Source organism: Girardinichthys multiradiatus, chromosome 11 (assembly GCF_021462225.1).
Source record: "Girardinichthys multiradiatus isolate DD_20200921_A chromosome 11, DD_fGirMul_XY1, whole genome shotgun sequence".
NCBI lineage: Eukaryota > Metazoa > Chordata > Actinopteri > Cyprinodontiformes > Goodeidae > Girardinichthys > Girardinichthys multiradiatus.
Window position 1 is genome coordinate 39,366,320 of NC_061804.1, and position 25,094 is coordinate 39,391,413.

The 25,094-nt window shown below is 39.9% G+C and overlaps 1 protein-coding gene across 2 annotated transcripts in view; it reads left to right on the top strand.

Moving 5' to 3' along the window:
* The window catches only part of uvrag (UV radiation resistance associated gene), a 172,086-nt gene that overhangs the window by 62,387 nt on the left and 84,605 nt on the right, over window positions 1-25,094 (top strand). For both annotated transcript variants that reach the window (XM_047379500.1, XM_047379499.1), the window contains exons 10-12: window positions 1,704-1,791; window positions 2,804-2,864; window positions 7,783-7,948. In XM_047379500.1, coding sequence (XP_047235456.1) covers window positions 1,704-1,791; window positions 2,804-2,864; window positions 7,783-7,948 — 315 coding nt within the window. The remainder of the gene's footprint in view (window positions 1-1,703; window positions 1,792-2,803; window positions 2,865-7,782; window positions 7,949-25,094) is intronic.

The following is a 25,094-nucleotide window of genomic DNA, read 5'->3' on the forward strand; positions in this document are numbered from 1 at the left end:
TCTCTATTGGCATTACATTAATCAAACTGTTCTTATGATTGTTGGAGAGTTTTTTACATGTTTGCCAAATAACTTCTTATTTCTATAAAAAATGTCTTGAAAAAGTTAAATATATTAAAGTACAAAAGTACAATACATGAAGTTTATAGCCTTCATGTCCTTTTAATAGCTAAATATTTTGATATATGAATAGTTGAAGTAGCAGAAGTTTTACACAGGAAGTTGGAGGGAAAACCTAAAGCATTAACATAAAAAGTAAAAATTCAATTCAGAAAAAGCGCTTTGGGAGGGAAAAACAGCTACTAAACATAGATCAGTTTTTACTCATGCAGACGTTTAAGGTGCACAGCAAAGCTGTACAAATAAAATATTTGCTAGAGTTTTCTTATTTTTCAGCCAACGTTGTCACGTCCATGCATATCTGAACTATACAGGTTTACTTACAAGTGAACTCGGCCATATAAAGCGGGAGAGAAGAAAAGCTGGAAAAAAGGATCTACTCATCACTTTCTCAACAAGTATTCAAAGGGACAGTTTAGGAGAGTTTGCATGCTTTAAGAAAATACTTCTCAATGAGGCTATATGGTGGGCAAACAAGTCATATGAGCCAAAGCCTGCTGGACACTTCAGATCTTCAAACGATCTTCACACACCAGTCTATCTCCTCTCCCACTTCCACCAAAGTGTTTCTTGCTGGGAGAATAGAAAAAATAAAAGGTCGCTAACCACAGGCGAAGCCAGAAAGGAAATTTAACTGAAAGGTTGGAGCGTTTATAGGAGGATGGATCACATTCAATTACTGTTTCGCTCCCAAATCCCTTTTCATCTTCACAAAATGATGGGCTATTACCCACACTGGTCCACCAGCATTGTTCCAGTTATCGTACGGGGCACGCATTGAGACCCTGGTCATACAAACTAGATATATTTATATGATGTTAAACTCTAAGATTGTTTTTAACCTCTTTCCGCCTAAAACACCTCAAAACGCCTGTAAAGGATACCTGAATTAAATTAGATGCAGTTCTTCAACCCTTTGGAGCACATTCAGAAGCCTGGTCTCTTTGTAAAGGTCAAGCTTATTATAACTAACTATTTTGTAGTTATTGAAGACAGATATTTCACTCTTTTTCTTCTGTCTTATTTTTGTTTTTTTATGTAAATGTACATGAAGGTCTATAGATGTGGACTCTGATATCAAATGAGGCATTAGAAACGATGCCAACCTACGATAAGTTAAATTTGATGGTAAGGGAGGGAAAAAATTTAGGTATCGGTGTTGGAGATCTGCTGTTTGAGCTTGTTATTTTTCAGTCTGAGGTCATGCTACTGTGATTAAAGAATACATTTATTTCAAGGCTTTTTACACATTAGGGTAGACCGTAATTGTGGTGGAGGCTGTAAGTATGTCAGTTGAACTGATTGCCAGGGCTTAAAGGGTTTATTATGAAGTAGTAGTTTGAAGTTAAAGTGATCTATGGTTTATGAACATTTTTATCAGTTATTCAAGCTGTTTAACTTGTCAAAGCCACCAAACTGATTTGAACCCCTTCCTTTTCCTCATTCTACAGTCCAAGTGACAGCTGTTGTTTCTTAGCTTTCTCCTTTACCTTGGTTCTCCTAGCATCCCCCACGCCTTATGTCTCCTCCTGCCAGCCTGTTGCCCACTGTGCTCATCCTTTTCTCTGGTTTGATCTCCTCAGAGAGCAGTTCCTCAAGACCAACGCCCAGCTCACCTTCCGCTGTCGACAGCTCCTCTCTGAGCTCTCCTACATCTATCCCATTGATGTGGTAAGAGTGGAGCCTGATGCTCCTATTCTCCATAACACCTCGTTATCAGCACAATTAGAGATACACTGATCAGAGTATTGAGATTTCTGATTCTCAGTTTGAGTTGACTTCACTCCACGTGTGTTTAAGCAGCTGTTGTGAAATGGGTTTTTATAATTATTTCAAAGCAAAGACAGAGCTGACCTTTAAAAATAATGTTATTATTTTAAAGGTCGGAATAAAACAGTAGTCACTCTGTCTACATTTTACTGATTATAGATCCTTACCTCATCTGATATTTCCAAATCTGACATGTTCTATGACAGGTTGAAAGCTCAAAAGGCTGAACAGTTTGTGGCAGTATTTTCAGCCTTCCTGTTATCTGCTGAAAGCCTCGCTCTCTCTTTCAGCCTTAATGAACTACATATATTTTTTGACATGTAGAAAATAAACTTTCCTTTTAAATGGCTTGTTACATTTTTGTACTTATTTTCACTTAATATTAAATATATGACATATTTTAATAATTGCCAAATTACAGAAAAAATATCTGATTTTAAAGTTTCTGTTGTGTCCCCGGTCGGGGCTGATGCTGAAAATCGTCTGATTCTGGTCATCAGCTGATTACTCTGTGGATCTCTAAACACAGACTGAATAATTTTCCCCCTTCAAAAAAATACATGAAGACAAATTTAATATTTTTTTTCCTATCTTTATTCCAAAATAACATCTTATTCCTTTTTAATGTCTGTTTCACAGTTCACATTTCACGGGTTTCAGAGATCATCCAGACTTCTCACAGTTCTGTAGATTCCTCACAGACTCATTAAAATCACTCAGTTTTGTAAGATATTTGGCTAACAAACTTAAATGTTGGAATGCTGACACCACCTGACAATAACCGGATGATTTAAAGCAAATCCATCTGCCAGCTCTATGGTGTTTCCTCCCAAATGAGCCCTCATCTTGTGTGGGTCTGCTTCTGCTGGCTGCTTGTTGTCCTTAATATGAAACCTCCTGTTTAAACCTGCAGGTCAATCAGTCGGATTATGTCATCTGTGGAGTGAAGCTGCCAAACTCGGACGACTTTCAAGGTAATTTATTATGTGTCTGCGTGTGTGTTTTAAGTTACAGGAAAGGAAAAGCATGCTGGACAATTTATTTATCTTCCTTTTAAAGCTTGTGGATCTCGATTTATGTCACCTGCAACATTTTACGGTTTGCAGACTGTAACACCTCTCTAAATTTGACAAATATCTGTGAACCCTGCATGCATGTCCCTTTTTGGACAGAATAAAAGTCAGATGAACATATTTATTAATATATTAAATCATGCAGACACAGGAAAGTTTGGCTTTAATGTTTTTCAGTTTCATTCATATGTGCCTGTGAAAGTAAAGTGGACTTCACCTGGTTTCAATAAAGGCACACTTAATTCAGTGATTTTCTTTTCTAAAGACAGTGCGTTTGATTTGCTTCCCCAACTCTCCTCATGCATTTTGTGCTTCTTATTATTTTCCTCTTCTTTACAAAATAACATAAACAGAAAGAAATATTCCAATACTTGCCCAAATATTTTGTTGTGTATATAAAGAAATCAAGAAGGTCGCGCCGTATAGTCGGCCAAAAAAATGCATAAATAACTAGACAAGAAAAGGGAGACTGAGAAGAATTTGTTTTGGGAATCTTAAATTCAGGAACAAAAATGGGAGATTTACTCTCCAGGTGGTTTGGTAAGGATACAAGGTTTATTTGCATTCTTGAATTTTTCAGGATCGTTACTTGGTTTGATCTTTTGTTGGATGTTGACACAGCATCAAAATTCTATGCAGTCTTTCAGTTTTTTTATCCATTCCACCATCCAAGTGAAACCACACAGCTTAATTTTAGAGATTTAGTTTAAGACAACCTTGTATGAAAAGGTTTTGTCAGCAGGTGGTGCATCTTGGTGAGAAAGGGGGTCACACCATATGTTCAGTAATAAATGGGATTTACTGTTACAACAGAGAAGGTACAAAACCTTCACAATTGCTCAGATGAATGGAGGGCAGACTGTATTGAATGTGTACTGCATGAACAATTTCAGTCTGCAGCACTTAAGTAGCACTCGTGCAGCGCTTGTGCAACCCTGGGAACACACCAGCCAGTGTCCTCTCAACATTCTCCATCTACCCTCCGTCCCGGCCCATAATTCAGAAGTGGTTCTCCCAAGCTTCTCCACATCCCACTTTGACGCTCCACCTGTTTTTGTTATTCCAAAGCTGCGTCTGCTTTTGCCTTTACTCCTTCACTGTGCAAAAGTATTCATACCCCTTGAACGTTTTCTCATTTAGTCAACTAGCCACTAACCTCATTGTATTTTATTGGGATTTTATGTGATGGAACAACACAAATAGTGGATAATTGTGGGGTGAACAGAAATGATGCATGGTTTTTATGTTTTGACACCACAGAAATCTTAAAGGTGTGCTGTGTGTTTTTGTATTCAGTCTGTTTTTGTAAAACCACATTTTTGCTGTGATTACAGCTACAAGTCTTCTTGGTTAGGCTGTGTCACAGATTCTCAGTTAAATTTAGGTTTTGTCTGGACCAGACGAACACATGAATGGGCTTTGGGCCAAACCATTCCATTGTAGCTCTGTCTGTATGTTGCGGGTCATTGTCCTGCTGTAAGGTGAACCTCCACCCCTTTCTCAAGTCTTGGAGCTTCTTAACAGGCTTTCTTCCAATATTGTCCTTCATTCAGATCCATCTATCTTCCTATCAACTCTAACCAGATTCCCTGACTCTTTTGAAGAAAGGTATCCCCACAGCATGATGCTACCACCACTAGAGTTCACAATGTGAGTGGTGTGTTCAGGGTGATGTGGGTCCTAGTTTTCTGCCACACTGTGTTTTTGCATGCAGGCCAAAGGTTGAATTTCGGTCTCATGTGACCAGAGCACTTTTCCCACATTTACAGTGTTTTCTACATGGCTTGTTGCAGGCTGCAAACATGACTTCTTATAGCTTTTTTTAACAGTGACTTTCACTTTGCCACTCTTAAATTAAGGACAGATTGTGGGAATATGCAACTAAATCTACTGTTGCTGTGGATCTCAGCAGCTCCTCCAGAGTTACCATAGATGTCTTTGCTGCATGTAGGCCAAAGGTTGAATTTTGGTCTCCTCTGCCCAAAGCGTCTTCTTCTTCATATTAGCTCTGTCCCCTAAATGACTTGTGCGATGGATTGAACTCTTCTCCAAGAGATGTTTAAAGCTTACTATGTCGTTTTATAACCTGATACTGCTTTAAACTTCTCCACAACATTCTAGCTGGCCTGTCCGCTGTGTTCCTTGGTCTTCATGGTGCTGTTTGTTCATTAATGCTCTCTAACAAACCTCTGAGACCTTGCTGGATCGATACTAAATAGAACATAGATAGAACAAGTATACACCAGATGACTTTTGAGAGCAGTTGGTTGTATTTTATTTTATTTTATTTAGGAGTTTCAGAGTAAAGGGGACTAAAAACAAGGGCCAACCACACTTTTCAGATGTCTATTTGTAAAATTAATATATAAACCATGAATCATTTGTTTTCTACTTCATAAGTATGCACTTCTGGATGTTGGTCCATCAAATAAAATTGTGATGTATACACTGACATTTGGGATTATACAGGTCCTTCTCAAAAAATAAAGTTCATTATTTTCCATAATGTCATGATGAAAATTTAACATTCATATATTTTAGATTCATTGCACACTAACTGAAATATTTCAGGTCTTTTATTGTCTTAATATGGATGATTTTGGCATACAGCTCATGAAAACCCAAAATTCCTATCTCACAAAATTAGCATATCATTAAAAGGGTCTCTAAACGAGCTATGAACCTAATCATCTGAATCAACGAGTTAACTCTAAACACCTGCAAAAGATTCCTGAGGCCTTTAAAACTCCCAGCCTGGTTCATCACTCAAAACCCCAATCATGGGTAAGACTGCCGACCTGACTGCTGTCCAGAAGGCCACTATTGACACCCTCAAGCAAGAGGGTAAGACACAGATAGAAATTTCTGAACGAATAGGCTGTTCCCAGAGTGCTGTATCAAGGCACCTCAGTGGGAAGTCTGTGGGAAGGAAAAAGTGTGGCAGAAAACGCTGCACAACGAGAAGAGGTGACCGGACCCTGAGGAAGATTGTGGAGAAGGGCCGATTCCAGACCTTGGGGGACCTGCGGAAGCAGTGGACTGGGTCTGGAGTAGAAACATCCAGAGCCACCGTGCACAGGCGTGTGCAGGAAATGGGCTACAGGTGCCGCATTCCCCAGGTCAAGCCACTTTTGAACCAGAAACAGCGGCAGAAGCGCCTGACCTGGGCTACAGAGAAGCAGCACTGGACTGTTGCTCAGTGGTCCAAAGTACTTTTTTCGGATGAAAGCAAATTCTGCATGTCATTCGGAAATCAAGGTGCCAGAGTCTGGAGGAAGACTGGGGAGAAGGAAATGCCAAAATGCCAGAAGTCCAGTGTCAAGTACCCACAGTCAGTGATGGTCTGGTTGCCGTGTCAGCTGCTGGTGTTGGTCCACTGTGTTTTATCAAGGGCAGGGTCAATGCAGCTAGCTATCAGGAGATTTTGGAGCACTTCATGCTTCCATCTGCTGAAAAGCTTTATGGAGATGAAGATTTCATTTTTCAGCACGACCTGGCACCTGCTCACAGTGCCAAAACCACTGGTAAATGGTTTACTGACCATGGTATCACTGTGCTCAATTGGCCTGCCAACTCTCCTGACCTGAACCCCATAGAGAATCTGTGGGATATTGTGAAGAGAACGTTGAGAGACTCAAGACCCAACACTCTGGATGAGCTAAAGGCCGCTATCGAAGCATCCTGGGCCTCCATAAGACCTCAGCAGTGCCACAGGCTGATTGCCTCCATGCCACGCCGCATTGAAGCAGTCATTTCTGCAAAAGGATTCCCGACCAAGTATTGAGTGCATAACTGTACATGATTATTTGAAGGTTGACGTTTTTTGTATTAAAAACACTTTTCTTTTATTGGTCGGATGAAATATGCTAATTTTGTGAGATAGGAATTTTGGGTTTTCATGAGCTGTATGCCACAATCATCTGTATTAAGACAATAAAAGACCTGAAATATTTCAGTTAGTGTGCAATGAATCTAAAATATATGAATGTTAAATTTTCATCATGACATTATGGAAAATAATGAACTTTATCACAATATGCTAATTTTTTGAGAAGGACCTGTATAATGTGAAAAAATTTGAAACTGTTCAAGTTTTATGGATACTTTTGCTGGCCACTGTGGGAGGACCAAAACATTTTCTGTTTCAGATGCTTATGCATGCTCAGGCTTCCAATAACCATGACCAAAACTAACACCAGGTAGAGGGAATGGATGTAAAGTCTTACAGCAACTTATTTTCTCTTAGCCCTGACCCTTTAGTTGTGTCTCCTGTAGCTGATCTAATGTCTGTATGCCTTTTAGAAAGAAACCAGATAACAAGTTGGCGTGTTGATTCTTCTTTGGTCTTAAAATTTGACCCCATACCAGGTTGTCACGTGAAGCTTTAGAAGACCGAAATGAAAATTCCCAGTTCAGCAAAGGTTTTCTGTTTGCTGTTCCATATTTTTTTAACACTTATTTTCCCACATAAACACAACTGCTCATCTTTCCTCAGATACTTGGTTTCATAAGCATCTTTTTTTGGTTGATTATATGTTTTCCCTTGGATTCATATGATTCAGACATCATGTCAACACTATTTATTTTTCCATGTAATAGAATAGCAGGCAAAGCAGACAGTGTTGCACACTGCTGTGCTTTGCAGCTTTGAAGTTTTGGGCGAAGTAAAATAACTTTTCCTGACTGAATAATGTGCTGCTGTCTTGGGTTGGATTTGCTTTACATGATGGCCTCAGAGGCTTTGATGTGTTAATGATGTCTCCTTAAAAAGCACACAGATAAATTAACAAGTCTGAGTAAAATCCTGTCTGTGCTGCAGCGAAAGATGATGGGAGCATGGCGGTTGCCCTGGGTTACACGGCACACCTGGTCCTGATGATCTCGTGCTTCCTCCAGCTCCCTCTCCGGTACCCGGTGATCCACAAGGGTTCCCGCTCCTCCATTAAGGACACAATCACTGACAGACTCACGGAGAAGGAGAGAGAGTAAGTAAGATCCAACACCTGGGATGAAAGTTCGGAATCTGCAGTGTTTTTTATGTGCAGGCAACACATTTGATGCATGGGACAAGAAAGGACACTTATATGATCATCATATTCCAGTGTAGGAAAAATGTTCTGGATTGAATCCCATAGATGGTTGATTGAATGTAGGACGGGTCTCAGAGGGACTTTCTTCTTGCCTGGACAAAATATTCTTTCAGCAGTCGTCTGCTATGCTTTGCGTCATTATCTTTTGTAAGGATCCAAATTTTTTGCTTAAATAATTTTTTGGGACGAGTTGTTTAAGTTCGCATCCAAAGGTGCACTGAGCGCACAGAATTCCATCAATAAATATTCACACAGATTTTATAAAAACTCCCACTGTAAGGGGAATTTTTTGTGCGTGTCATTGTTTTTGTGCAACATCAGAAAACATGTTGAAAGGTTATTTCTCCCTTTCAGCCTCACTGACTAAAAACAGAAAACAGGAATAATATTTTGTCTCCAGTTGAGCGGTTTTCTCTCTTGGAGCTGAGATTTTCTTTTGAACCTGCAAAAAAATACTTGAATCCATACTATATAAATGCTACAGAACCAAAAGCAATCCAGCTTATCTGGCTGAGATTGCCTGGATTTCTTTCTTCCGCCTGAACACTTTCTGTAGATACTCTGTACTGAGTTGTGCCTGGTTATTCTTGATGATCTCTGCTCAGTGTCTCACTTCATTTTTTTGTTTTTTCTGTTGATCTCTGTGGGAATGCTTGTGCACCTTCTGTTTTCAGTCAGTCCACAAATGTTGGGAATGAAAGACTTTGCAGATCTGTTCTGACAAACACTAACCTTCATTAAGCTAACAAATTGTGCTACCGAGGTGTAGATCCTCACATCAACAACAAAATTTGACGAAATCTGCAGGCTCTTAAACAATCTCCTGTAGCTACATTTAGAAGTGAACAAATGTTTTTCAATACGTTAGTTTATTCAAACACTCCAAACTCTAGTGCAGAAATGAACCCAGCTAATACATACAGTTAGGCATGGGTTGTTTTCAGAATCTCTCCATAAACACATGTTTTCCATCTCAAAATATGTGCCAGCTATTTATTGATCGTTAAAGGTGAAATACTGGAATTTTTCTCAAATATATATACCGTATTTTCCGCACTATAAGGCGCACTTAAAAACCTTTAATTTTCTCAAAAAATGACAGTGCGCCTTGTAATCCGGAGCGCCTTATATATGGATCAATTGGTTAATTCATACTGGTTGTACACGGTGCTCTGTCAAAATGTTTCAGTACGACTGGTAAACTACAAAGCCGCACCGCTTGCAGCATTACGGCTACCGTAGTCAGGGGCGTCGCCGAAGTAATAGCGGCAAAGACCTGTACTGTGCTTACTCCTAGTCCAACACCACTTGTGTGTGTATAACGACCCCAAAATGGCACCTTTCAAGAGACACGCTTACAATGCTGAGTTCAAACTCAAGGCTGTCAGCTACGCAGTCGAACATGGGAATAGAGCAGCAGCGAGAGAATTCAACATTAATGAATCAATGGTACGGAAGTGGAGGAAGCAAGAAGATGACCTGTGCCAAGTAAACAAGACTAAAAAGAGTTTCCGAGGGAATAAAGCGAGATGGCCACAGTTAGAGGACAAACTCGAACAGTGGGTTGTTGAACAGAGAACAGCAAGTAGAAGCGTCTCTACAGTCACTGTTCGTATGAAGGCAAAAGCGCTAGCACAGGACATGAACATCAATGAATTTCAAGGCGGTCCTTCTTGGTGTTTTCGTTTTATGAAAAGACGTAATCTCTCCATCCGCACACGAACTACCGTCTCGCAGCAACTGCCAAAAGATTACCAAGAAAAGCTGGCCACGTTCCGCGCATACTGCAAAAACAAGATCACTGAAAAGAAGATCCGGCCAGAGCACATCACCAACATGGACGAGGTTCCACTCACCTTTGATATTCCCGTGAACCGCACTGTGGAGAAAACGGGGACCAGTACGGTGTCTATACGCACCACAGGGAATGAGAAGTCATCCTTCACTGTAGTTCTCGCCTGCCAGGCTAATGGCCAGAAACTTCCACCCATGGTTATTTTTAAAAGGAGGACCTTGCCAAAACAAAACTTTCCAGCCGGTGTCGTCATCAAAGCTAACTCAAAGGGATGGATGGATGAGAACATGATGAGTGAATGGCTGAGAGAAATTTACGTCAAGAGACCGGGTGGCTTTTTTCACACAGCTCCGTCCCTATTGATTAACGACTCCATGCGCGCTCATATCACCGATGGTGTCAAAAAACAAGTGAAGAAAACTAATTTGGAGCTTGCAGTCATTCCGGGTGGATTAACTAAAGAACTCCAGCCGCTAGATATTGGTGTCAACAGGCCGTTCAAAGCTAGACTGCGAGCTGCGTGGGAGCAGTGGATGACAGAAGGCGAACACACATTCACCAAGACAGGTAGACAGCGCCGGGCGACTTACGCCACTATCTGCCAGTGGATCGTGGATGCCTGGGCTGATATATCAGTCTCAACTGTGGTCCGAGCTTTCAAGAAGGCAGGAATAATCACTGAACCGCCAGGCAACAGCAACGACACTGACTCTGATAATGACGAGAGGGAGCCGGGCATGTTGGATGCCCAACTGTTCAATTCGGACACTGAAGAAGAAGAATTCGAGGGATTCGTGGACGAGGAATAAACTGAAAAAGTGAGCTTTACGTATTATATACATACCGTAACTGAACAATGTTGAGTTATGCACTAACGTTTGATTTAGCGGTATCAGACTGTGTTTCTTTTACGTGTTTACAACTGAACAAGGCTGGGAGATATTGTGAATATGCACATTAACGTTTGAACAACGTTGAGATATTGTGAATGCACTAACTACGTTATATACGTATGCTGGTTTGTAGTGTATTAATAAAGTTTGACTGACTTATGTGACTGTTTTGTTGACATTCTCTTTAGCACAGCTCCATCTAGTGGATGCAAACGTTTGACTGCAGTAGCTTCTATTCTATGCGCCTTATAATCCGGTGCGCCTTATATATGAAAACAGTTCTAAAATAGGCCATTCATTGAAGGTGCGCCTTATAGTGCGGAAAATACGTTATATATATATATATATATATATATATAAAATCTACAGGGGTTGGACAATGAAACTGAAACACCTGGTTTTAGAGCACAATAATCTATTAGTATGGTGTAGGGCCTCCTTTTGCGGCCAATCCAGCATCAATTCGTCTTGGGAATGACATATACAAGTCCTGCACAGTGGTCAGAGGGATTTTAAGCCATTCTTATTGCAGGATAGTGGCCAGGTCACTACGTGATACTGGTGGAGGGAAACGTTTCCTGACTCGCTCCTCCAAAACACCCCAAAGTGGCTCAATAATATTTAGATCTGGTGACTGTGCAGGCCATGGGAGATGTTCAACTTCACTTTCATGTTCATCAAACCAATCTTTCACCAGTCTTCCTGTGTATATTGGTGCATTGTCATCCTGATACACGGCACCGCCTTCAGGATACAATGTTTAAACCATTGGATGCACATGGTCCTCAAGAATGGTTCGGTAGTCTTTGGCAGTGATGCGCCCATCTAGCACAAGTATTGGGCCAAGGGAATGCCATGATATGGCAGCCCAAACCATCACTGATCCACCCCCATGCTTCACTCTGGGCATGCAACAGTCTGGGTGGTACGCTTCTTTGGGGTTTCTCCACACCGTAACTCTCCCAGATGTGGGGAAAACAGTAAAGGTGGACTCATCAGAGAACAATACATGTTTCACATTGTCCACAGCCCAAGATTTGCGCTCCTTGCTGCATTGAAACCAACGTTTGGCATTGGCATGAGTGACCAAAGGTTTGGCTACAGCAGCCCGGCCGTGTATATTGACCCTGTGGAGCTCCCGACGGACAGTTCTGGTGGAAACAGGAGAGTTGAGGTGCACATTTAATTCTACCGTGATTTGGACAGCCGTGGTTTTTTGTTTTGTTGTTTCTTGATACATCACAAAGACTTGCTATCTTGGTCACAGATGCGCCAGCAAGACGTGCACCAACAATTTGTCCTCTTTTGAACTCTGGTATGTCACCCATAATGTTGTGTGCATTTCAATATTTTGAGCAAAACTGTGCTCTTAACCTGCTAATTGAACCTTCACACTCTGCTCTTACTGGTGCAATGTGCAATCAGTGAAGACTGGCTACCAGGCTCTAAAGACATGCCTGTTAGGTTAATTGGTCTCTAAATTGCCCTTAGGTGTATGAATGACTGTGCGTGGTTGTTTGTGTGTTGCCCTGCGATGGACTGACGACCTGTCCAGGGTGTACCCTGCCTCTCGCCCGTAGACTGCTGGAGATAGGCACAAGGAATAAGCGGTAGAAAATGACTGACTGACTATATATATATAGATATAGATAGATAGATAGATAGATAGATAGATAGATAGATAGATAGATAGATAGATAGATAGATAGATAGATAGATAGATAGATAGATAGATAGATAGATAGATAGATAGATAGATATAGAGATATAGAGATAGATATATATATAATGTATATATAGATAGATATATATATAATGCATATATATATATATATATATATATAATGTATGTATGTATATATATATATATATATATATATCAGAATCAGAAAAGCTTTATTGTCAAGTACGTTTTTGGACATACAAGGAATTTGTTTTGGCGTAGTCAGTGCAATACAATACAATACAGGTCCTTCTCAAAATATTAGCATATTGTGATGAAGTTCATTATTTTCCATAATGTCATGATGAAAATTTAACATTCATATATTTTAGATTCATTGCACACTAACTGAAATATTTCAGGTCTTTTATTGTCTTAATACAGATGATTTTGGCATACAGCTCATGAAAACCCAAAATTCCTATCTCACAAAATTAGCATATCATTAAAAGGGTCTCTAAACGAGCTATGAACCTAATCATCTGAATCAACGAGTTAACTCTAAACACCTGCAAAAGATTCCTGAGGCCTTTAAAACTCCCAGCCTGGTTCATCACTCAAAACCCCAATCATGGGTAAGACTGCCGACCTGACTGCTGTCCAGAAGGCCACTATTGACACCCTCAAGCAAGAGGGTAAGACACAGAAAAAAATTTCTAAACGAATAGGCTGTTCCCAGAGTGCTGTATCAAGGCACCTCAGTGGGAAGTCTGTGGGAAGGAAAAAGTGTGGCAGAAAACGCTGCACAACGAGAAGAGGTGACCGGACCCTGAGGAAGATTGTGGAGAAGGGCCGATTCCAGACCTTGGGGGACCTGCGGAAGCAGTGGACTGAGTCTGGAGTAGATACATCCAGAGCCACCGTGCACAGGCGTGTGCAGGAAATGGGCTACAGGTGCTGCATTCCCCAGGTCAAGCCACTTTTGAACCAGAAACAGCGGCAGAAGCGCCTGACCTGGGCTACAGAGAAGCAGCACTGGACTGTTGCTCAGTGGTCCAAAGTACTTTTTTCGGATGAAAACAAATTCTGCATGTCATTCGGAAATCAAGGTGCCAGAGTCTGGAGGAAGACTGGGGAGAAGGAAATGCCAAAATGCCAGAAGTCCAGTGCCAAGTACCCACAGTCAGTGATGGTCTGGGGTGCCGTGTCAGCTGCTGGTGTTGGTCCACTGTGTTTTATCAAGGGCAGGGTCAATGCAGCTAGCTATCAGGAGATTTTGGAGCAGTTCATGCTTCCATCTGCTGAAAAGCTTTATGGAGATGAAGATTTCATTTTTCAGCACGACCTGGCACCTGCTCACAGTGCCAAAACCACTGGTAAATGGTTTACTGACCATGGTATCACTGTGCTCAATTGGCCTGCCAACTCTCCTGACCTGAACCCCATAGAGAATCTGTGGGATATTGTGAAGAGAACGTTGAGAGACTCAAGACCCAACACTCTGGATGAGCTAAAGGCCGCTATTGAAGCATCCTGGGCCTCCATAAGACCTCAGCAGTGCCACAGGGTGATTGCCTCCATGCCACGCCGCATTGAAGCAGTCATTTCTGCAAAAGGATTCCCGACCAAGTATTGAGTGCATAACTGTACATGATTATTTAAAGGTTGATGTTTTTTGTATTAAAAACACTTTTCTTTTATTGGTCGGATGAAATATGCTAATTTTGTGAGATAGGAATTTTGGGCTTTCATGAGCTGTATGCCAAAATCATCCGTATTAAGACAATAAAAGACCTGAAATATTTCAGTTAGTGTGCAATGAATCTAAAATATATGAATGTTAAATTTTCATCATGACATTATGGAAAATAATGAACTTTATCACAATATGCTAATATTTTGAGAAGGACCTGTACAAATTAAACAGTATAAACATATCTACAATATAATATAAATATATGTGCACACTGTTGCTTCGATATAAATTTGCAAACAAACAACTGAAAGGCAGCATGATTTTAGGAAAACATGAGATTGAGATATTACTGTTCAATAATGCAATAACCGTATTGATTAACTTACATTTTCCTCACTAACCACTGTTTATTTCATCCTCACGATGCTGCCACCACTCTCCCTGACATCACTAAGATCTGTATCAGTTGTGGGCAAGAAAGGATATAAATGTTCTTCATCACCAGGATGTTATCCTTCTTGCTATCCTGCTCTTTGTTGAGTAACACTTGGATCTGAAAAATGGATCTTAGCTGGATAACATTGGACAACAATGTTGTCTGGTGAAAACGGAAAAGCTCAGATGTGCTTCTACTGTTCATCTACACGACAACGGCATGTTGTTTCTGAAAATGGCACAATTTCAAAACGGCTTCTTTAAATGAGCTAGCTAACCAGAGTTTTTTTCTGGAAGAAAACTCAATTTATATGAATTTGGGTTCTATGAACTTTTTACTTTTTATGTCTTACATCAATTTCAGGCAATATAAATTTCTGGGCTAACGTTAGCTGGGTTTTTGTTTTTCAGTTGACCCAAGTTAAGCAACACCTTTGATTGCCCCCCCACACTGCTTATGGTTTCGCACAGACTTCCTGCGGGTTCTTCTTTGCTGGTATTCGCTGGCTTCTTCTGGTCGACGAACTAGGTATCAAAACTAGAAAAAGAAATTTAAAAACTTGAACGATTCTGGGAGAATCTGAATGTTAGTCTTCATTTCAATCAATTCGATACCCACCCTTGTAATAACACATTTAGTCAAGCTCTCTACAGCTAAAATGTCTCGTACTATTTTAGAACTCAAGTTTGGCCGATGTTAAAAGACCTGAATTTGGGTTGTTTTTGGCAGGGCGGTTTGAGTTGTCCAGTGGACATGTCTTTGGCTGCGGAATCCTGCAATGGGGACAAACCATCTAATTGCGCGAAACAAACGCATGCATATTCTGTGAATAATCTCTCTGTTATACAATCCTGCAATAAATTTGTTAACGCAGTTAAATAGATCTTTTGGGGTCAAGTGTAATCATGACTGTTTAGCTTTAGTTGCAGTGAATCAGGATGCTGATTATTTGTTTATCTAGAAACCCCCAAAAAAGACATTTCCAGAATGCTGTCATATAAACAGCACTATCGGGGGATTTTGACTATTTATACAAATATGTACAGTTGCAAATTGCCTGTCTTCTGTGATTATGACAGCAAATGTACAAAAGTCAAAAATCTTCTGAATATTTAAAAGTACAACCTTTTTATGTTCAGGTGAAAACAGGAATTCTAGTTTGATATTATAAACTGTGGCAGCTAAAGTGTGGCTGTGTGTAGTGTAGCTCATTTGAGTCGTGTCCAGGTTGTCCTCCTTTGCCAGCACCTTACATTCAGCTGTTATCTGCTCTGTCTCCTCCCAGTATCTGAGATGGAGTTTCTGTCAGAACATACTTCAGTTGTGGAAAAGTATTTACTTTAGTCAACATTTGTATGAAAGTACTTACAGACAGGATCGTCTGAATGACAACAAAAAGAATCCTTACAAATTCGGCCTTGTAAACCTTTATGATCTACACAGACAGAAATCTAAAATTAGTTTTCTACGCCACAGGTTGGTCTAAAGGAAAGAACATAACAACTCCAAAGGATAAGATAATTATATTTTTGGCCTTACTCAAAATATTTGTTTCTGTCAAATTTATTATATTTCTTAAGCTAAGTCTTTTAAGATGACTTTATGCTCTGATAGATCGGCATGGAGTGAAAAATTGCAAAAGGCCCAGACACATATCAAATATGTGCTGGTGCAGTACAAATATGTGGTACAGGATGTCCTCACTCAATCAGGAGAACTTGTGAGGACTACACTATATTTTAGTTAAATATAATTGAGTGCTGACAGATTTCTGTGATCTTAGGCAGTTGTGGCAACAACTCCCTAAGATCTGCCTAAGATAAAGCATTTGCGATAACTGGCAGTGAACTTTTACATTTGTGTGGAGGACCTTTGCCCCATCTCCTTTGCAGAAATATTAAAATCCCCCCGATTAAAGGTTTTCAACCATGAGCTGCCTGCTTAAGGTCTCACCACATCTTGTTAATAGAACTTAGCTCTGGACTTTGGCTATGTGAGTCCAAAACCTTTATTTTGTTGTCTTTGAGCAACAATTTTCTGGTAGAGGACAGAATTCACACACATGTTCCAAAAAGTTCTACTTTTTTCTCTCGAGTCTACTGAATATTTCCCCCAAAGTCTTTAGGATTATTGAGGTATTTTTTGTGCGACACAACCCTTCTCGGTTCTGTTCTTTTGGTCAGCAGTGGTTTTAGTCTTAAAACTCTCCCATGGATGTAATTTTTTACGTTTTCTCATGTTGGATCAGGAAAACTGACCTTAACTGAAGTGGAAAGGCCACAGTGCCTTAGATGTTGTTTTGGATTCTTTGTGACCTCCCGCGTGTCCCGCATGTAATTACTTTTTATGTAGGGCTAGTTTGAATTTAAAATATTTTACCTTTTATTAAATGAAAACTATTTTTTTGCAGGTCTGATATTAAATTGTGTATCAAATACTTGTTCTCCTCACTGTATATGCTGAGAATATTTAGATGTGTATTGTAAAGAAATCAGGGGAGCTGCTCTTCTCTTTAACAGCTGCTGTGCTTTGTAGACATTGTACCAGAGAAATGTGACCTAACACCATTCAGATCACATAATAGTCATGTGTTAGAAGGTCCTAGACAAAGTCCAGACCTCACGGGGCAATATAAATTCAGTCCATTTCAAATTTTATCATGTTGGCAGTTTTTATAGAAAATTGATGTTCAGAATCTATCCATCCGACTTAGCTACTTAAAATAAACAAAGAATGGGCAAAAACTTTAATCTGTAGATGAGCAAAGCTGGTAGAGACATATTTCCAAAAGATTTGTAGCTGTAATTGGAGCAGATGGTGGTCCTAACAAGTATTGTCTAATAGTGACCAGATAAAAATGCTTGCCACTTTTTTCAGATTTTTAATTGTGAAGAAATTTGAAAACCATCACTTTCCTTCCACAACGGAAGTATACACTGCTTAGTGTTGGTTTGTTACATAAAATCCTACCAACATACATTGAAGTTCGTAGTTGTAATGTGACAAAATGTGGAAAAGTGCAGGACAGTAGAGATATTGCTGTGTCAAGGTTGCCTGATGGGACATGTACTCTAAAGCTAAACAAGGTTCCATTAAAGTATTTACAGAGCTCATCATGGATTAATGAGTCAGTCAGTAGTTAGGTCATCATGACAACATCCATCCTAATAAATTATGTTTAGAAGACTGTAGATTCTTAAACGGCACAGGTGCCGGTGACATTTCTCAAAATCAAAACTTCTGCCAAAAGGTTTAAAACCTACTATTTAATGTCTGCATAACTAATGTATTTTAGGACACAGATCAAGCACAGAATATATTGTAGCAAATAAAATGTAGTCAGTTATCACTCCATTTGTAAAAGGCTGATCTGATAAAGGTGGGTGAATTTATGAGCAACTGCACAGAAATATCCTAGCTAATTTCTCACCTTCTCTGCTACATAATTTCATAATTGCTCTGACAGAAATAAACTCTTTATATCTTCTCTTGATTTGTTTTTGTGTTGCCCTTGGTAGCAAATTGAAGCTCTCAGGATTTACAGTTTTTTTCAGATGTTCAGAGAACAGAGGCCATAAATCAAATAGCATTTTTAGTGATGGTGTCTGTATAAAGCCTTGGGGATGTAACCACTTCACTTCCTTGCTATGTAGCTTCATACATTTTTATTGTTTCAAATCCTGCTCATAATTGAAGAAAACTATGGAGTTTGATCATCTAACATCACCTGGTGCTTTGGCTGGGCCCTTAGTGTCAGTGATGATTTGTTGGGGAGCTATAATGGCAGGAAGGTCAAAGTGATAAAATTAATATTTGTGTGTGTTATGCATCTGTAACTATGCATCAAGAAACATAAAAAAAAAACAGCTTTGTGATGATAATTGCATGCCTAGGATGGACTTGCTGTTGTGTGGATTACACATTCCTCACATTCAAGACGCTGAAAACGTTGGAGTGATGAGAAACATTTGATGTAATCTAAATTGTTTTCAAAGTGGAGAGACATGCTTCTGCTAGTCTGTACTCCCTCCCCAATCTTCACATACTGCTTTGCTGATAATCAACATCATCTTTTAGCTGCTAGCTTTACGGGTCAACTCAGCAGATCATTGCCTCCATCTCATCCCATCTGTTGCATCGTCTGTCACACCTCCCCTTTGCAAATTGTCCTTCTCTGTTCCTCTTCTCTGGCAGCTCCACACTCAATATCTTTTGTCAAATATTTTAAATATCCCTTTTCTGCATTTGTCCAAACCGTCTCAGCCTTTTCTCTCCAACTTTGTTCCTAAACTGATCAACCTGAGTCTTTCCTGTGATATCCTTATTTCTGGCCTGAAACGGCCGACATCAAAGATTATTTTGCTTTATGAACTCATATCTGCATAGTCTGCATACAGACAGCAGGTGGATCGGCTGGTACACTGGTGCAGTCAGAACTAACTTGAACTCAACCCACTCAAGACTGTGGAAATGTGGTGGACTTTCGGAGAACACCACCCCCATACACCCCCTCACCATCCTTAACAACACTGTATCGGCCGTGGACCACTTCAGGTTCTTAGGAACCACCATCTCTTAGGACCTGAGATGGTCTTCACACATAGACACTGTTCGAAAGAAGGCCCAGCAGAGACTGTACTTCCTGAGGCAACTCAAGAAGTTCAACCTTCCACAGGAGCTGCTGGTTATCTTCTAGACTGCCATCATTCATTCTGTCCTGTCTTCATCCATCTCAGTGTGGTTTGGCTCATCCACAAAACAGGACAGGTCCAGACTGCAACGAATAATCAGGAATGCAGAGAGAATAATCAGAGCTGACCTTCCCTCTATCCAGGACTTATACAGGTCTAGGGTCAGGAAAAGAGCTGCTAAAACCTCTGCAGACCCCACATACCCTGCACAAAAACTGTTCAGAGTTTTACCTTCAGGCCGCCGCTACAGAGCTCTGTTTACTAAGACCAGCCGCCACAGAGACAGTTTCTTCCCCCAGGCTGTTTCTCTGTTGAACATTCAATAGAGTACAAAGCAACAGCATACAGATGTTGCAAATGCACCTTTTTATTATTATATATGTGTATATTGTACATTGTAAATATGTATATTCTCTAATGCAAAAACAAAACCAAAGAGCAAAGTGTACCTGAGTCAAATTCCTTGTTTGTATGTACATACTTGGCAATAAAGCTGATTCTGATTCTGATATAAGCCATAATTCATTCCCCTTGTCTAAGCCTTTTTTTAATTTATTCCTGTAACAATTACACACAAGTTTAATTCAACAGAACATGAAACTCCAAAGTCAGACAAGATGAAATGTTGTGGACTTCCTTACAAAACTTTATATTGGTTTTGTCTTAAGATGACATTTTTGTCTGAAGTGGCACCATACAATAAAGCACAGAAATTCAGTGTTTATACATCAATGTAATGAAAAACAATATATATGTGCAAATCATTTAAAAAAAAAAGATTTTCCCTACTATTTAAACTGTTTAATTTTTAAATAGATTCAAGTGAGCTGCTTTTGAATTAGCATGGTAGATAGAAAGGGTTGAACTATTTTTGCTCCTTTGACATACAGACATAAAGGACTTTCTTTCCCCAGCAAAGATACATTTATAGAACTTGCATGTAAATAAGCACAGACACTTTCACATCCACCATTGACTTTTATATGAAGACGAACAGCTGGGAGAAAGTGTCTGAATAATCACACACACACACACACATCCGTATTTTACTATATTAGTGAGGATTTTTCAGTTACTTCCATTGACTTCCATTCATTTTCCTTGATTTTTAGTGCCTAACCCTGACACTAAACTCACCCTAACCAGTTCATACCTCACCCTTAACCCTAACCATAACTCAAGTCATATCCTAGTCCTAAACCTAACCCCTGTCCCAAGAACGGAATTTGGAAATGTGAGGACCAGGAAAATGTCCTCACTTTGTCAAAATGTCCTCACTTTGCGATAAAAATATGAAAAATGGTTCTCACTCAGCAACAAGTACAAGAACGCACGTGTGTGTGTGTGTGTGTGTGTGTGTGCGCGTGTGTGTGTGAGATTATGTCTGACAACAGCTGGAGAGGCTCACTGGGAGTCACTTAGCACATTTCCAGCCCTACCAAGCGGGATATTTACATCGGCGTCAGGCAACAAAAAAAAATGACCCATTAACTTGTTGAAAAGACATGACAGTCCACCATTGCTCTTAGGTGTCCCTGAGTGGGGCCAAATACTTGAGTTAACTTTCACCTTCCGTCTGCATGTTTGTGACCCCTGAGGCCCCAGTGGGCAGCAATGATGTGTGTGGAGATAGAAAACAACAAATTTCCATTGGACATGTGCAAAAATGGTGTAATGAAAGTGTCGGAAAGGTAAGTGGTGGTGATGAGTGAGGTGGTATTGGATCAGATTGTTAAAGCTTTAAGCAGGCATCCTTTTGCATTGATGCACACATTTAGTTGCATTTAGCTGTAATGATCCCTTGTTAAAAGTTAATTATTCTAATTTTACCTCTTTTTTAATAACTCCTTCTGCTCTCACGCAAACCTTTCTGTGCTTCTGAGGTGATTTCACGAACCTTATTTACTCGAGTACCCTTGAGACCAGAACTCCATTTTACATGTTTTGTTGCGAGAGCACTGGCTTGAGCCAAGCAACAGACTGTCGCTATATGTCAGTGTTAATAGGGGTGTTACAAGCATCAGGGCTTTAATGCGGTAAGAAGAATGTGAAGATATTTCACCCTTTGAGTTTGGCTAATATCACTTTACCCCTTCCCATCTGTGAGTTGGGAATAATGGATGCCTTCTTTCAAAAGAAGCAGATTTTGCAACAAAAAACGTCTCAGTAAAAATGGGGCAGAATTTCAAACTGGTTCTGTAAGAGTTTTTAGAGGAAGGTGTGAAAGAGGAGTGGATGTGTTTGTAGGTAATTTTTTTGTTCTTTTGTGATCCCCAAAACAAAGTTGGACCAGTCTGAAATGTTCTTTGTAATCAGCAGACATGTTGCGCCCACATTTGCTCAGGCTGGGAGTTCAGTTCCAACGTTTCTGATTGCATGTGGGAGAAACAGAGAGATGCGATCCAGATGTCCAGTGTTTGACTGAGACCAGAAGCCAACCATTAGAAATCAAGAGCCGCCTCCTATAGTTGTTTGAAAGTATTGGGAGAAAAGATGGCTTGGAAAGACCATATCACTGGCAAAGGAAAAGTGACTGTGAGCGGGATTTAAGCAGTCCTGCTTGGTTCAAACGCAAAACAAACTGTCCAAGGATGTGCCGAGGGCTGTATGAACACCAAAGGAGGGAGGCCAATTTAAAATGAGAGGAACCTCATTTTTACAGGAACAATATTATATTGTTGCTTGGTCATTTTAATGTCATTTACCATAAAACAGAAGATAGGAGTGAGAATTACACCCTCCATGGTCAGCCCTGCCTCTGAAGTCCTAACGCTGGTTGAGACTATTGTAACTCTACATTTTGTTCCAGTTCTGTTTTTTACCAGGCACTTTTCCTCACTGCTTTCGGTTTGCCACTGTACAGTAACTTCTCGGTACGGACAGGATAACAATCAGCTTGATTGCCAAGTACACAAACTAGGAATTTGACTAAGATACACTTTGCTCTCAGTGAATCTCAGTGGATCCGACTTTTATAAACATATCGATTGAAGCTTCGATGGCACAGTCACATTTCATTTGCATGTGTATGTATGTATTAGGCCTTTGGCTAGATGTAGCAGAGCAAAAAGAGCCATGCATGTTTATAAAGTTATTCTTTTTAAATTCAGAAAAATGTGGAATAATATATATATATTTTTAAATAATGATAATTACTAAAGTCTGTAATGTTTAGCTTTACTCAGTAGACAATGATTGTTTCATTAATCTATATGGCTGGAGTTTATAATCATCCAGACGTCTGTCCATTGTCTTTTGTTTATGCGAAATATCACAGCAACATTCTGTAGTTGATTCTGGGAATCTCCAGTTACTCAAGGGCCAAATGGGGTATAAATAGTCCCTCCAGTGAGTTCTGGGTCTCTTGAAAACCTTCAAAATGAGGCACCCAACTGCCTCCGTTCGATGCAGAGGAGCAGCTGCTCCACTTCGAGCTACACCGATATGGCGGAGCTCCTCACCTAATCCCAAAGGATGGATCCAGGCACCATATGGTGGAGGCTCATTTTAACTGGGTTATAATCTGTAACTCGTGATCGTAGAGTTGGAATGTTGGCCGACTGGTAAATCAAGAGTTTCACTTTTTAGCTCATCTCCATCCTACCATCACTTGTGATCAAGACACCAAGATAACTAAACTCCTCTGCTTGAGGCAGAGACTGACCCCGACCTGGAGGTAACAGTCCACCTTGTTCTGGTTGAGAGCCACTGGTGGACACAAACTGGTCTACGACTACTCCTTAAGATCATATCCATATTTATCACAGACAGGATCAGAGATGAGGAACGGTGTTTGTGGAATCCGGCCTGCATTGGGAACAAGCTTGACTTAGTGCCAAGAATGTGGACACACCTCTTGCTTTGGGTATACAAAGACCGGATAGCCTTTAAAAGCATCCTGACAACCCATGCTCCATCAACATACCCCACAAAATACCTCGAGGGACACGGTTGTATTGCTTCTTTACATCCCCAGAACACATGTGGGCGTGACGGCCAAACGTCCATGACCCCTTCAGTATCTCTGCCAGGGTGAATATCCAGTCCTCTGTTTTACAGCCAGGACAAAAGCCATTCTGCTTCTCTTGAATCTGTTTTCCCAGAGCAATAGAAACGTGTCAATAATCAAAACTATTAGATTCATGCTTATGTATATATTAGACATGCACACAATATTCAGGCAGTGCACGACGATAAGATCGTTGTGAGTTATTGTGGTTTAGAGTTTCAAAAATCAGAAAACAAGGAAGTGACTTTTTGTTATGCCAGAAGATGCTGTTTGTTGTTGCCAACAGGTGACGATTGTCAGAGGCCTACATTATTTTCACCTCCTAGTATGATACCATCTTGGCTTTCTTTGGCACTTTAAAGCATCAGTTGAACATTATAATGTGCTGGATAAAAGCCCAAATGACCTCACAATAAGACACCATACAGTGTGTATGTATGTATGTATGTATAAAGAAATTGTTACTTAAATTGACAAGAAAAAGCTGTATGGTACACAGGTGAATTTAATGTTCCAAGCTTTACTGAGGGAAACAGTTGCAGATAATGTAGAGTCTAGCTGGTTCTCTCATTTAGCTCAATTAGTTGAATCAAATCACAAACACATGCTGGGTATTCTAAACATTATTTGCATGTGGTTTAAATCTATGCAAGTTTGTTTAGTTTTATCTGTAGATGAGACCAGTGTTGTATCATGTAGATCAGTGCAAGTACATTTAGTTTAATGAGAAACATTTTCCTTCTCTTTCTTTCAACATGTGTAATTAACATGAATGTTTAGCTTCCAATGATATTCCATATTGTATAAAGTTCCGTTAGAAAATGAATCAACCATATGTTCATCCATGTTCAATATACACTATAAAAACCTTCTGCATTCTTCAGAGGCACATAGAAATAGATCCCATCATTTGTTTTTTAATGGTGATGTGCACGTGTTAAGCAGTGGTGCAGTTGCATAGTTGCTTTATTCTCCATATGAGAGATAAACGACGCAATCAGCTCTGGAGCCAGTTGATTTAAATCAAATTTGAAAATGGTCCATGATTTAGCACTATATGTCAACTACAAAGGCAGTCCGGGACTGGTCAGACTGTTTACTCTTTTGAGGTTCTCTGCCAAATCGCTCCAGGACAATGGCAGTAGAGGTATGTTTATAATAGCTCAGAAAACGTAAGGACGTCTTCACTAGGTTGACAGGGTTGTTATATAAGCAGCCCTTCATCTTGGAAGTCCTGCTGTTGTGTAGCTTAGTCAAGCAAGCTTCATCGATTCTTCATTAAAAAAGATAACAAGAAGCATCTGTGTTCAATAGCCTTCTGAGAGATGCTGTGGAGTAAAGTCAGTTGCCTGTCTAATATTCTAGTATAATATTTCATATTCTCGAAACGGAGAGAAAACAATGATTAAATGGTTGAGATAGTTTGATTACTTGTATTTATTTCTGTATCTTCATAAGTGTTTGTAAAAGCACCCTGTGTAACATTTTATTGCATGAAAAGCTCTCAATAAAGTCTGATTAAAATTAGGAGTGCACAGATTGCAGTTTTCTGAACGATAACTGATCACTGATCTTTAAAAAGCCTGACCTGCCGAAGGTTTAGAACATTGCTTTCCAAACTACTAAATTAACTAAACTAAAAAAATATTTTTTGTCTTTTAGTCTTTCATTTTTCACTTTTTCAGACCTTTGGGGAGGTAGATATGATCGGTGGATAAGATTGGTTTCATATGCAAGTATTTGCCGATTGCCAATCACCCAAAATTAAGGAAATCAGGGCGGATTGACCGGTGCCCCCATAATTGAAATCAACACGTTTGTCATTATAGGTGTCAGTAGGTCACCTCATATCTCTGAA